The 14,967-nt window shown below is 47.3% G+C and overlaps 1 protein-coding gene across 1 annotated transcript; it reads right to left on the reverse strand.

The window, feature by feature from the left end:
• Nucleotides 1-230: 230 nt before the first annotated feature.
• LOC141409653 (putative uncharacterized protein encoded by LINC00303) lies at nucleotides 231-8,609 on the reverse strand. The gene is given in 5 exon segments (XM_074031484.1): nucleotides 231-470; nucleotides 1,780-1,786; nucleotides 2,824-2,878; nucleotides 2,880-2,947; nucleotides 8,543-8,609. Coding segments are annotated over 5 exon segments (411 nt in total). The 3' UTR covers nucleotides 231-256.
• Nucleotides 8,610-14,967: the final 6,358 nt, after the last annotated feature.

Genomic DNA, 14,967 nt, shown 5'->3' on the forward strand with positions numbered 1-14,967 from the left:
CCTGTGAGAGGCCCCTGAGGTTGGTCTGTCCCCACGCGATGTCTTCCTTTTCGGGGCCTTGCCCCTGCTGGCTGAGGAAGGGATGGGATTTATTCTGCATTCCCTATATGTGAGTGTCTCAACCTAAGTAAAACTCACTTCTGCTATGCAGTGATCCTTGAGGTGAACTTAGGGCACTGGTGCAGCCTTGGGGTGGGGGTGTGGGCAAAGGAATGACCTCAGCTGCCAATCACTGGAAGCCCAGAACAGCTTTCTCTCATCTCAAGGGGGGATGCCACTGCATCACCTTGCCCTCACGCTGCGTCAGATGGTTCCCTGGACATCTGCGCCCCATGGACTCACAAACCCGCGCCACTGGAGTCAGGGGAGGCAACGTCGTCTGCCCTGCTCTCCTCCCACAGCATGCAGGAGGCCAGTGGTGGCAGGTGGCTTTGGTGATAGGAGGGAGTGTGTGAATTTGGAGCAGAAACCTGGTGGGAGAGAAGAAAGAGAGAAGAGAGAAAGATGAGAAGGCAGTGGCCATCGCTGGCTTGCAGGCAGTGACTCCCACTCCAAAACGCCTAACATAGCCCCCTGGATGGAGAATATCTCCCCTCCCAAACACAAAAACCCCCTTTCCAGAACGAAAGGCCTGTCACTGAAAGCACTTATTTAACAACAATAACAGCAGAACACACAAGGTACAAAAACATTTTCTCAAAAATTTTCCCAATTCAATTCAACAAATATTTATTTTCCAGAAAAAGCAGAGATATATAAAGAAATAGAAATGTGGGTTTTTTGTTTTTTTTTTCTTCTTGTTTTTGATTGAAAAGCCTATCGGCGCAACCAGGAGAACAGCACTGCCCCAGTGAGCCAAGCACAATGGGAAAGCATTTTTAAAATAGAAAAGAACACTAATATATAAATATACTCAGGTAATTTTAAAACATAGTGCAGCCTCAACGCTAGGGTGGGGGATGGGCCTCAGGCTCACAGGCAACCTGTGTTCTGTCTTCCCTGTGGGCTGCCTGGGGATACAGTTTAATCCAGGGTGAGCCTCCATCATTGTCTTAAAAACCCATGTGATATGGGAGAAAATGTAAAACTATCACTAATAAAGATATACCTAACTAGCAAAAACCAATGGGGGAAAATAATTTAGAAAGCAAATGGGCTGGGCACAGTGGCTCATGCCTGTAGTTCCAGCACTTTGGGAGGCTGAGGCTGGTGGATCACCTGAGGTCAGGAGTTCGAGACCAGCTTGGCCAACATGGTGAAACTCCATTTCTACTAAAAATAAAAACAATTAGCTGGGCATGGTGGTGGACGCCTGTAATTCCAGCTACTTGGAAGGCTGAGGCAGGAGAATCTCTTCAACCCGGGAGACAGAGGTTGCAGTGAGCTGAGATTGCACCATTGCACGCCAGCCTGGGCAACAAGAGTGAAACACCATCTCAAAAAAGAAAAAAGAAAAGAAGAAAGAAAGAAAGCAAATGGGAGTCAGGAGAGCCAGTTTTGGGTAAGAAAAGAGCACTGAACTAGAAGACAGAAGGCCACTTCCCTGCCCCATTCCTCAGTTTCCTCATCTGTGAAATGGATTCTATCACCTCTACTATTCTTTCAGGCTGTAACAGGCCATGATTCTAAAGCGGTTGCTTAGGAATGTAGAGGCAAAAGTGGTGGAGGAGATGTGGAAATCCCATTAGGGACTTTCTAGCTACCTCTATCTGAAGACAAAGACCAGGGAAGACATCCCAGACAAATGAATTGCGACCACGAAACTCCTTTAAGGAAAACCAGTGGGCCCAGTCAAACTGAGCAGGAGTTTTTAACCTGTGTGCCATGCATGAATCCTTTACAGATTTCGATCATTGTGTCAAATTGATCTTTGTCACTGCTGTGGATACACATATATTTCAGCGATTTCTTTTGTCCAGAAGGTGGACATGGGCAAGTTGTGTGAGATGACACACAGTGGGCACCACTTGCTATTGGGTAGAGGCAAGAGGCATTGTTGAACAGGCCGAACTTGGCCAAGGATGGTGTCTGATATGATCGGGATGTGTGTCCCTGCTCAAATCTCATTGAAATGTAATCCCCAGTGCTGGAGGTGGGGCCTGGTGGGTGGCGATTGGGTCATGGGAGTGGTTTCTCATGGTTTAACACCATCCCCTGGTACTGTCATCACCATAGTAAGTTCTCTTGAGATCTGGTTGTTTGAAAGTGTGTGGCACCTACCTGCTGTCTCTCTTCCTCCTGCTGCGGCCACGTGGAGCTCCTTGTGCCCACTTGGGCTTCCGCCATGATTGGAAGCCTCTGAGGCCTCCCCAGAAGCAGAAGCCGTGATGCTTCCTGTATAGCCTGCAGAATCATGAGCCAATTAAACCTCTCTTCTTCATAAATCACCCAGTCTTAAGTTTTTTGTTTGTTTGTTTGTTTGTTTTAATAGCAGTGTGAGAATGAACTAATAGTGTCAGAGACAGGAACAACTCTACCCCACTGGTGACACATCCACGCCAGTGAAAGCCAATGGCCAGGCCGGGCGCGGTGGCTCAAGCCTGTAATCCCAGCACTTTGGGAGGCCGAGACGGGCGGATCACGAGGTCAGGAGATCGAGACCATCCTGGCTAATATGGTGAAACCCCGTCTCTACTAAAAATACAAAAAACTAGCCGGGCGAGGTGGTGGGCGCCTGTAGTCCCAGCTACTCGGGAGGCTGAGGCAGGAGAATGGCGTAAACCCGGGAGGCGGAGCTTGCAGTGAGCTGAGATCCGGCCACTGCACTCCAGCCTGGGCGACAAAGCGAGACTCCGTCTCAAAAAAAAAAAAAAAAAAAAAGAAAGCCAATGGCCAATGCTTTCATGGACTTTGTCTGTGGAGACTGTAGGGGTGAGTGTGACGGCTCTGCTGGCTTGTTCAGTGCTGCTCTGAGTTCTTTTAGTCTCTTCAAGGATATTGCCACCACCTGTAATATTTGGAACATTATAAATATTAAATATTTATATTTCTATTACATATTTATAAATAAATATTTAGGGCAGATGTGGTGGCTGTAATCCCAGCACTTTGGCAGGCCAAGGCCAGTGGCTCACAAGGTCACGAGTTCGAGACCAGCCTGGCCAATATGGTGAAACCCCATCTCTACTAAAAATACAAAAATTAGCCAGGCGTGGTGGCACTCACCTGTAGTCCCAGCTACTCTGGAGTCTGAGGTAGAGGAATCGCTTGAACCTGGGAGGTGGAGGTTGCAGTGAGCCGAGATCATGGCACTCCAGCCTGGGCAACAAAGCGAGACTCCATCCCAAAAATAATAAATAATAAATAAATAAATATTTAAAAATACAACACCTGTAATAAATGTGCCATGAGCACTGTGGAGAATTCTGGGTACAAGAGATCCCCATGTTCCTTGCCTTACTGGTCAGGGAATAAGGTCTCTCGGGTCTCACTACATTTTATTCCTGTCCCTGAAGCACTTGTCTGTTTCAGCTGCCTTCTCTCCTCTGCTCTGGTTCTCTGCCCTCACCCCATACCCAACCCACACAGATGCACCAAGGGGGAACCTGCCACATCCTCTACCCCCACCCCATGCCCACACACACTCCTGTGCTGAAGGCCATCCCCTGGCTTAATTATTTACAGATCTTCTTTCTCTTTTGGGTCTCCCAAAATCTAAGACTTACACATCAACCAGGTGCAAACAAACAAGCAAACAAACAAAAAACAAGAAATAAAAGTCCAAGACTCTTCAGATAATTAAACCTGGAGGGAGAGGAAGGGCGAGGTCCACCCCTTGGGCTTTTGGAAACGGGCTGAGCGATTAGGTCATAATTGATCTTTATTGTTGCAGCTGAAGATTATTTATCCCACTCCCAGAGGAGCATGTGTCACCCGCCTGCCCCACCCTCAGCTTTCTGAAGCTGAACTGCCTGCACCCAAGTGGAACAGGGGGACTGGGGACGGTGGCTGGGCTGTTTACTCATTCTCCCTCCTTAGGGGCCTCTGGCAGCTGCCCCTCCCTGACACGTCACATGGATTTTTCTCACTCTCCTCTTCACTGCTACGGGGCATCTCAGCCCTCCTGGGGAAGTGGGCCGGGACCAAAGCCCAGGCCAAAGAGAGCGTCCTTACAGCAGACTCCGTTCATGAGTTCCTAAGAACTTTCCCAGGCATACCCTGGAAAGGAAACAGGGGCGGGAGCAATGAGGTTCCCTAAAAATACATTGAGATTTCCCAGTGGAGGGATGAGTGGGAGGGTGGAAGACAGGACTGTGAGTTACATGGGACATTCAGCTCCACTCTGTCCCCAAGGTGCAGAGGGGCCTGCTGGAAAAAACCTCCCTGGAAAAGAAAAGGAAAGAGAAGTTCTACTACCCACAAATAAATCTCAAAGGGCTGCTCTGGGCCATGTAGATTAATTCTATTATGATTTGTGATAATAATTCGTTTTATTTTTGTAGAGTCCTTTAAAAGATTTTTACTGATTTCATTTTGCTTGTCAGCATGACCTCATTTGTCCTGGGCTATGAGGCAGGGCAGAGATGAGCCCGACTTCATAAACAAGAGAAGTAAGAACGAGCACAGCTAAGGGACTTGCCAAGTCCGAGTCAGAACCTGAGTTCCCTGACTCTCCCCTTCAGATCAGTTGTGCAGTTTCACTGTGACAAAATGGGGCTCCTCTGGGGGGTTGTGACTTTCACTTGCTGGGTTGAAATCCCCTGGTAGGACTGCCTGGAGACACACAGCCTCCCCTGGTGAGGGGATTCCAGGTCCCCCACCTCTCTTAGTCAGCAGGTCCTTCCTGGGACTGCCACAACACCTTCCTCTAGAAAGCAGAGCGGTGGCATCCTCAGAATGATGGAATAACCACAGCCAACGTGGCTGCACACCTGCTGTGTCCCAAATCTGTGCCAAGGATTTACACCAATTATCTTACTTGGTCCTCCAGGAACCCTGGGTAGTGGGCACTGCAAACACTCTTATTTTTCAGGTGAGGCAGGAGGAGCAGAGAAGTGAATATTCCCTACGTATTAGTCTATTCTCATGCTGCTAATACCTGAGACTGGGTAATGTATTAAAAAAAAAAAAAAAGTTTAATGGACTCACAGTTCCACATGGCTGGGAAGCTTCACAATCATGGTGGAAGGTGAAAGAGGAGAAAGTCACATCTTACAGGGTGGCAGGCAAGAGAGAGCATGTGCAGGGGAACTCCCCTTTAGAAAACCATCAGATCTTGTGAGAGATTTTTTCACTATCATGAGAACAGCACAGAAAAAAGCCATCCCCATGATTCAATTACCTCCCGTTGGGTCCCTCCCATGACACGTGGGAATTATGGGAACTACAATTTGAGATTTGGGTGGGGACACAGCCAAACCATATTACCTTAGGTTACACAGCTAGCAAGAGGCAAGGGTCAAGATTTGAGACCAGGACTGCCTGAGTTCCAGAGCAAATGCCTTTAACTGTGAAAGACGGGCTATGCCGCATGTAGAAATCTCCTAGGAACAGGGAAGCACACCTGTCAAAAATAATACCATAGACTAGGTGGCTTAAACAGCAGACATTTATTCCTCGCAGCTCTGGAGGTTGGGAAGTTCAAGATGGGAGCAGATTTGGTTTCTGGTGAGGGCCTACTTCCTGGCTTGCAGATAGAAGCTGTGCCTCCTTGCTGCATCCTCACATCATGAAGGAGAGAGGGAGAAAGGGCTCTGGTCTCTGGCTCTTCTTTCTTTCTTTCTTTCTTTCTTTCTTTCTTTCTTTCTTTCTTTCTTTCTTTCTTTCCTTCCTTCCTTCCTTCCTTCCTTCCTTCCTTCCTTCCTTCCTTCCTTCCTTCCTTCCTTCCTTCCTTCCTTCCTTCCTTCCTTCCTTCCTTCCTTCCTTCCTTCCTTCCTTCCTTCCTTCCTTCCTTCCTTTCTTCCTTTCTTTCTTTCTTTCTTTCTTTCTTTCTTTCTTTCTTTCTTTCTTTCTTTCTTTCTTTCTTTCTTTCTTTCTTTCTTTCTTTCTTTCTTTCTTTCTTTCTTTCTTTCTTTCTTTCTTTCTTTCTTTCTTTCTTTCTTTCTTTCTTTGACAGAGTCTCTCTCTCACCCAGGCTGGAGTGCAGTGGCACAATCCCAGCTCACTACAACCTCCACCTCCCAGGTTCAAGTGATTCTTCTGCCTCAGCCTCCTGAGTGGCTAGGATTAGAAGCACCTGCCATCAACCCCAGCTAATTTTTATACTTTTGTAGAGACGGGGTTTCACCCTGTTGGCCAGACTGGTCTCAAACTCCGGACCTCAGGTGATCCACCCACCTCGGTTTCCCAAAGTGCTGAGATTACAGGTGTGAGCCACTGCGCTCAGCCTCTGGCTGTTCTTATAAGAACACTAATCCAATCCTAGAGGCTCTCCCTCATGACCTCATCTAAACCTAATCACCTCCCAAAGGCCCCATCTCCTAATACCATCACACTGGGGATCGAAGTTTCAACACATGAATTTAGGGGGTGGAGACACAAACTTTCAGTCAATAACAAGACCTCAAGCCCTTATGTGCCACACCATAGGTGTAGGGGCATTGATGAGAGAAACCAAAGAGCAGTAAAGATAAACTGTCAGAGAACATCAAAGCTGCCAGGGCCCCTAGAGATCACCTATGGATGATTGCAGAGTACAGATGAGATGCAAGAGAGGGAGTGATTTGCCCTGTATCGCCTGGCACAGCCAGAACTAGAACCCGGGTATCCTGGCTTCTGGGCCCAGAGCTGTCACCTTGACCTATCCCAGGTCACTGGCAGCTTCCTCCTTCTGCCTCACAATGTCAGCCCCCCACCCCCACTCCCTGGCCTGCCATGCCAGAGGCCTTCAGCAGAATCGATGATGGCCACCTCTTTTCAGCCTGTAAAGAAACTTCCTGGATTAAAAACAAACCCCCAAAACACAAGCAAGCAAGCAGTTCCTTAAATACTTCCTAGGATGTCTGAGTTCTGCTCCTATGAGAGTGTCCTTATAGATGCCTGATATGTTCACCTCGTGGTCTCACCCCATTCCCTTCATCTTCCAACCCCAGACCCTCCACTCACTGCTGTGTTTGAACCAGGGCAAAGAAACACTCAGCACCTGGCTGGAGCTTCGGTTTGGCTTCCTGACCTTCAGAACTCAGTATGGTGCAGCAGAGACCAATTCTTCCTAGGACTGGATTCCAGCACCCTCCGTCTATCTCACCGCCACTCCTGTCCCACTACTGCATGGAGTGAGGCCATTTTCTCAACTGCTGAGGCCTCCAATCTCCTGGGGTCTGTGTTCAAAGGGCAAATAAGCCACACCTGGTTGGGACTGCTTGGTGAGACCTAGGTAGGGAGTGTGGGGCCACAGTCTTCTACACATCCTGTCCCAGTTCTCAAGAAAAAGAAAGAGAAAGAGAGAGAGAGGGAGAAAGAAAGAGAGAGAGAGAGAGAGAGAAGGAAGGAAGGAAGGAAGGAAGGAAGGAAGGAAGGAAGGAAGGAAGGAAGGAAGGAAGGAAGGAAGGAAGAAAGGAGAAAGGAAGGAAGGAGAAAGGAACAAAGGAAGAAGAAAGGAAGCAGAAAGGAAAGAAGGAAGAAGGAAGGAAGGAGAAAGGAAGGAAGGAACGAAGGAAGGGAGGAAGGAAGGAAGCAAATAAAGAAAGCAAGCCTTGATTTGTAGAGTTTGCTGATATCTATGAAATAAAAACTCCTACAATAGCCAATTGCAAGCTACCAGTGGATTTAACATTCCTGAGCTCCTGTGAGCTGTCATGGGCTGGCTCCAACACATTATTGCCCCCTCCCAAGTGCCCGCTCTTGGCTCTCAGATGTTCTTGATGCAGGGGAAGTTTTAATTTCGTCTCAGTCCCTGGCAGGTGTCTGATCAACAGTCTAGGAAAACCAAGTCCCAGACACTCCATCCCTCTCCAAGCTCCCAGGCTCCAGCCACAGGGGAAAGAAGCAAACAGTGTAAAGCCTTGATGTCTAAAAGGGTTTTTTTCTTCCAAGGAGTTCAAAGCAGGTACTGTGTCTGATCTTACCTTATCCTTCCAACACCCTGGGGAAGTGGGGAGACAGCAGGAATGATGTTGGTATCCCTTCCTGAAAGATGAGGACATAAGGCCCAGGAAGTGTAGACAGCTTGTCCAAGGCCACCAGCAGTTGGGAGCAAAGGCTGGAATGGGCAGATGGACTATGCCTTGAATTCTCAGCCCCACACCCCTTCCCGCACTTCACCTTCTTGTAACCCACAACAAGAGGTGGATAGCAGTGGAGAAGCATGAGATCTCCCTGTGGTTTTCCCAGACAGAACCCAGGTCTCCACTTCCCAGCTCTCCTAGTCTCAGGCCACACACCCATAGCGCCTCCAGGGTAGCTGGCCCGACAGGCTTCCCTTGGGGCTGTGCCAGCTCTGTCTCTGCTCATTAGCAGGTCTATTTCCAGGTGGATCCAACATGGGGTCATTAAAGCAATAAACAAGTTCCCGATTGTCGGTGGGCTAGACCTGGCACCCACCGCTCCCTGTATTGTGCTGGAGTTCCAGCAGGCCCGCACAGCCCAAGAAACAATGCCTCACTTCCTCCCAGGAAGCCGCAGACCCGAGCCAGCCTCCTAGGCTCGCCCACGTGCTCTGGCCCAGCCATTGTCTCCAAGTCAGAGGGGTCCAGCCATTCCCATGACCAGGGTAGTTGCATCCTCTTTGCCTTCCAAAAGCAGGAGGTCAAGAAGCCAGGGCAAAGAGCTATAGCTCCCCTAAGGATGCTACTGTCCAGATCCCCACAGTCCCTGGCCAGGAGTCCTGTGGCCTTTGCTGTGCATCTGAATTCCATGCCTCAGTCTTTCCCTGGAACAGGGATGCAAAGAAGACTCTAGAAACAAATGCGGACCTGAGGTCCTAACCAAGCTCCCTGGCTTTCCTGGCACCCTTTCTCTCTATTTGGCTAGGATTGCTCCCTAGGCCCCAAAGTATTCATGCATTTTATCCCCAGGGAGGGACTGAGTAGCAGCAAGGCTATCAGTAATGTGAGCAATGAGCTCACCGAGCCTCGCAAAGAGTACCCCACTTGGTGGGGGAGAAATTCTGGCAGCCCAGGTTTTCTTTCTCAAGGAATTATAATAGGCATTCAGCTGGGTCCCCCCTCAAAGTGGGTTATCAGGAGGCCTATACCAGAATCGCCACCACCCTGGATTTCTCTGTTTTCAAAGTCTCTACTTGGAATTCCTTAGATGGAATGATGTCTTAGGGGAGGGAGAGAACTTGTGTCAGAGCGAGCTAGGATCTGAAAAGGGGACGGAATTCAGGGTAGGGTAGAGACCAAGAAGCCTAGGCCAGATTTGTGGAACCTCATGCACAGGCCAGGGAAAAGCTGGCCCTGGTGCTCTACAAGATGAGAAGTGTTAAGGTAGGAAGGCAAGGGTGCCAGAGACTCTGTGTGTAGTCTCTCGCTCTTGCCAAGACCCAGCAAGAGCTGGTGAGGCTGATGATGTATTTAGTTGAGGGCCAATTCTACATCAGCTAAACACAATTTGCTAAGTCTGCTCAGCTTTGGCCCTGAGCCCTCACCCAGGGAAGCGCAGACAGCTTATCCATAGAGCTTGCTGGGAGGGGATACAGGAGCTCTGGATTGTGGAGGCTGACGGAGAAAGGTCCTGGTTGAGGACGTGGGAACTGGGGAGGACATCCTGGAAAAGAGATCTTTCACAGAGGAAGGAGCCCCTGCTATGAGATGGCTGTGGAGTAAAAGATGTTAGAAATATGTGGAAAGGCCAGGCACAGTGGCTCATGCCTATAATCCCAACAGTTTGGGAGGCCGAGGTGAGTGGATCACCCGAGGTCAGGGATTCGAGAGCAGCCTGGCCAACATGGCGAAACCCCGTCTCTACTAAAAATACTAAAATTAGCGAGGTCTGGGGGCAGACACCTGTAATTCCAGCTACTTGGGAGGCTGAGGCAGGAGAATCACTTGAACCCTAAAGGCAGAGGTTGTAGTGAGCCAAGATCTCGCCACTACAATCCAGCCTGGGAGGCAGAGTGAGATTCATTCTCAAAATAAAAATAAAAATAAAAATAAGAATAATAAAATAAAAGAAATATGCTGAAGGGATAAAAGGATGAGACACAAAAAACAGCCTCAAACTACAAATCCTCAGTGTAGGAAAAAGCAGCACTGCCTTTCTTTTTAGATTAACTTTATTGAGTTAAATATAAAATAAAATAGGAAATAAAAATGCATCATTTTTATTTTATTTCATTGGAGATAGCATCTCACTCTGTCAGCGAGGCTGGAGTGCAGTGGTATGACTATAGCTCACTGCAGCCTCACTTCCTTGCCTCAAGCCATCCTCCTGCCTCAGCCTCCTGAGTACTTAGGACTACAGGTATATGCCACCATACCCAGCTAATTTTCTTTTGTGTGTGTGTGTGTGTGTGTGTGTGTGTGTGTGTGTGTGTGTGAAGGGGTCTCGCTATATTGCCCAGGTTAGTCTTGAACTCCTGGCCTCAAGCAATCCTCCCTCCTTGGCCTCCCAAAGCACTGGGATTACAGACATAAGCCACCACGCCTGGCCGAAATATACCAGATTCAAGTATACAGTTCAATGAGTTTTTACAAATATGTATATAAACCCATGTAAACAACACACAATCTAGATATAAAACATTTCTGTAAAAGTTCCCTCCTGCATCATTGCAGCCAGTCTCTCCATAGCTACTGGCCACAGGCAACCACTGATCTGGTTTCTGTCACTATTGAATAGTTTTGCAAATTTGAGATTTTCATGTAAATGAATGCATAGAATATGGGCTCTTTTGTGTGTGGCTTTCCTCAGTTGTTGCATGTATCAGTAGTTTGTTTCTTTTTATCATCAAGTAGATTCCATTGCGTAGCTATACCACAGTTTGTTTATTCATTCACCTGTTGGTGGACGTTTTGATTGTTTTCAGTTTGGGGCTGTGATGAAGAAAGCTTCCTTCAATATTTGTGTACAAGTCTTTGTGGATGTGGCTGGGCACAGTGGCTCACGCTTGTAATCCCAGCACTTTGAGTGGCCAAGGTGAGCGGATCACCTGAGGTCACAAGTTCAAGACCAGACTGGCCAACATGGCAAAACCCTGTCTCTACTAAAAAATACAGAAATCAGCCAGGTGTGGTGACAGGCTCCTGTAATCCCAGCTACTCAAGAGGCTGAGGCAAGGAGAAATGCTTGAACCCCGGAGGCAGAAGTCGCAGTGAGCTGAGATTGCGCCACTGCACTCCAGCCTAGGTGACAGAGCGAGACTCTGTCTCAAAAAACAAAAACAAAAACAAAAAAGTCTTTGTGGATACGTATTTTCATTTGTCTTGGGTACATATCTAGTAGGGGAATTGTTGGATCTTGTGGTAAGTGTATGTTAACTTTATAAGAAATTGTGGCTGGATGCAGTGGCTCACACCTGTAATCCCAGCACTTTGGGAGGCTGAGGTGGAAGAATTGCTTGATCTCAGGAGTTAGTGACCAGCCTGGGCAACATAGTGGGACCTGGTCTCTACTAAAGTTTTTTAAAATTAAAAAAACATTAGCCAGGCATGGGGGTGTGCACCTGTGGTCCCAGCTACTTGGGAGGCTGAGGTGGGAGGATTGCTTGAGCCCAGGAGGTCGAGGCCACACTGATCCGAGATCGTGCCACTGCACTCTAGCCTGGGTGACAGAACGAGACGCTGTCTCAAAAAAAAAAAAAAAAAAAAAAAAGAAAAGAAAAAGAGAAGAAAGAAAGAAATTGCCAAACTATTTTTCGAAGTGTTTGCAGCATTTCATGCACCCCCAGAAACTTACAAGAGTTCCAGTTGCTCTACATCTTTGTGCACTCTTGGTATTAGCCATCTTTTTTCTTTTCTTTCTTTGAGGCAGGCTCTTTTTTTGAAAAAAAAAAAATAATTTAATTTAATTTAAAGTTGCAGGATACAACTGCAGGATGTGCAGGTTTGTTACACAGGTAAACCTGTGCCATGGTGGTTTGCTGCACCTGTCAACCCATTGCCTAGGTTTTTTGTTTGTTTGTTTGTTTGTTTTTCTGAGACAGAATCTTGCTGTTACCCAGGCTGGAGTGCAGTGACATGGATCTCGGCTCACTGCAACCTCCGCCTCTCGGGTTCAAGCGATTCTCCTGCCTCAGCCTCCTGAGTAGCTGGGATTACAGGCGCCTGCCACCACACCTAGCTATTTTTTGTATTTTTAGTAGAGACAGGGTTTCACCATGTTGGCCAGGCTGGTCTCAAACTCCTGACCTCGTGATCCACCCACCTGGGCCTCCCAAAGTGCTGGGATTACAGCCTTGAGCCACTGCGCTTGGCCACTGCCTAAGTATTAATCCCTGCTTGCATTAGCTATTTATCCTGATGCTCTCCCTCCCCCTGCCCACCAACAGGCCTCAGTGTGTGTTGTTCCTCTCCTTGTGTCCATGTGTTCTCATTGTTCAGCTCCTGCTTGTGAGAACATGCGGTGTTTGGTTTAGTGTTCCTGTGTTATTTTGGGGCGGGCTCTTGCTCTGTCACCCAGGCTTGAGTGCAGTAGTGTGACCACAGCTCACTGCGACCTCAACCTTCCAGGCTCAAGCGATCCTCCTGTCTCAGCCTGCCAAGTAGCTGAGACCACAGGCTCGTGTCACCAAGGCTGGCTATTTTTTAAATTTTTGTAGAGATGGGGTCTCCCTACGTTGCCCAGGCTGGTCTCGAATTCCTGGGCTCAGGCGATCTTCCTGCCTTGGCCTCCCAAAGTGCTGGGATTACAGGCCTTAGTCACTATGCCTGGCTTCCATCTTTTTTACTTTAATCATTCTACTGGGAGTGTAGTAAAGTCTCATTGTGGGTTTAATTTGCATTTCCTTGATAATTAGTGATGTTTAATGTGCCTATTTGTCATTCATATATCTTTTTTGGTGAAATGACTGTTCAAATCTTTTGTCCATTAAAAACAGTTGGGTTGGCAGGGTGTGGTGGCTCATGCCTGTAATTCCAACACTTTGGGAGGCTGAGATGGGCAGATCACTTGAGGTAAGGAGTTTTCGACCAGCCTGGCCCACATGGTAAAACCCCATCTCTACTAAAAATACAAAAATTAGCCAGGTGTGATGGCACACGCCTGTAATCCCAGCTACTTGGGAGGCTGAGACAGGAAAATTGCTTGAACCCGGGAGTCAGTGGTTGCAATGAGCTGAGATCATGCCACTGCATTCCAGCCTGGGTGACAGAGTGAGATTCTGTCTCAATAAAACAAAACAAAACAATTGGATTATTTGTCTTCTTTTCATTGAATTATAAGTGTTCTTTATATATTCTGGATACGAATTCTTTGTCTGACATCCACATTGTAAATATTTCTCCCAGGCTGTGACCTGTGACTTCCCTGTTTTTTTGTTTTTGTTTTTTGTGTTTTTTTGAGACAGAATCTCGCTCTGTTACCCAGGCTGGAGTGCAATGGCGCTATCTCGACTCATTGCCACCTCTGCCTCCCGGGTTCAGGCGATTCTCCTGCCTCAGCCTCCCAAGTAGCTGGGATTACAGACATGTGCTACCACACCTGGCTAATTTTGGTATTTTTAGTAGAGACGGGGTTTCACCATGTTGGCCAGGCTGTTCTTTTTTTTTTTTTTTTTGAGACGGAGTCTCGCTCTGTCACCCAGGCTGGAGTGCAGTGGCCGGATCTCAGCCCACTGCAAGCTACGCCTCCCGGGTTCACGCCATTCTCCTGCCTCAGCCTCCCGAGTAGCTGGGACTACAGGCGCCTGCCACCTCGCCCGGCTAAGTTTTTGTATTTTTAGTAGAGACGGGGTTTCACTGTGTTAGCCAGGATGGTCTCGATCTCCTGACCTCGTGATCCGCCCGTCTCAGCCTCCCAAAGTGCTGGGATTACAGGCTTGAGCCACCACGCCCGGCCGTTGCCAGGCTGTTCTTGAACTCCTGACCACAGGTAATCCACCTGTTTCCACCTCTCAAAGTGCTGGGATTACAGGCATGAGCCTCTGCACCTAGCCTGACTTCCCTGTTTTTTTTTTTTTTTTTTTTTTTTTTTTTTTTTTTTTAGAGGCAGAGTCTCAGTCTGTCCCCCAGGCTGGAGTGCAGTGGTATAATCATAGCTCATGGCAGCCTCCAACCCCTGGGCTCAAGCAATCCTCCCACCTCAACCTCCCTAGTAGCTAGGACTACAGATGCGTGCTCCCATGCCTGGCCTCTTTTCATTTTCTAAAAATGTGAAGAGCAGAAGATTCAAATTTCAACAGAGTCAGGCTTATTATTTCTTCTATAGTGAATGCTTGTGGTGTCCTAAGAAACCACCGCCTACCCCAAAGTCAGAAAAAATTTTTTTATGTTTTCTTTTAGAATGTTATCATTTTAGCTTTTATTTTTAGTTCTGGGATCCTTTTCTAGTTTATTTTTGTGTGTATTACGAGGTAGGAGTCAAGGTATATTTTTTTTCCATAAGACTATATAGTTGTTCTAGTATCATTTGTTGAAAAGATATCCTTTCCTCTTTAAACTACTCTGGCACATTTGTAAAAAATCAATTGACAAAACATGTGTGGATCTATTTCTGGACTCTGTTCTGCTTTATTGATCTGTGTGTCCACCCTTATGCCAATACCATACTTGACTTGATTACTGTAGCTGTACAGTAGGTCTTGAAGTCAGGTGATATGAATCCTGCTTTGCTCTTCTTTGTCAAGATGGCTTTGCATATCCTAGGCCCTTTGAGTTTCCACATAAATTTTAGAATTATCTTGTCAATTTCTGCAGAAATTACTGGGTAATTAGTATTGGGATTGCATTGAATCTATAGATCAGTTTTAGGAGAATTAACATTTGAACAATATTGAGTCTTCCTATTTGATGGGTTATTTTAGGTGTCAACTTGACAAGATTAAGGGTACCTAGAAACCTGATAAAGCATGTTTGGGTGTGTCTGTGAGGGTGTTTCTGTGTGAGCTACTGCACCTGACCAACACTTCTAATATTAAATATTGAAATA

The sequence above is a fragment of the Macaca fascicularis genome, chromosome 1 (genome assembly GCF_037993035.2).
Source record: "Macaca fascicularis isolate 582-1 chromosome 1, T2T-MFA8v1.1".
NCBI lineage: Eukaryota > Metazoa > Chordata > Mammalia > Primates > Cercopithecidae > Macaca > Macaca fascicularis.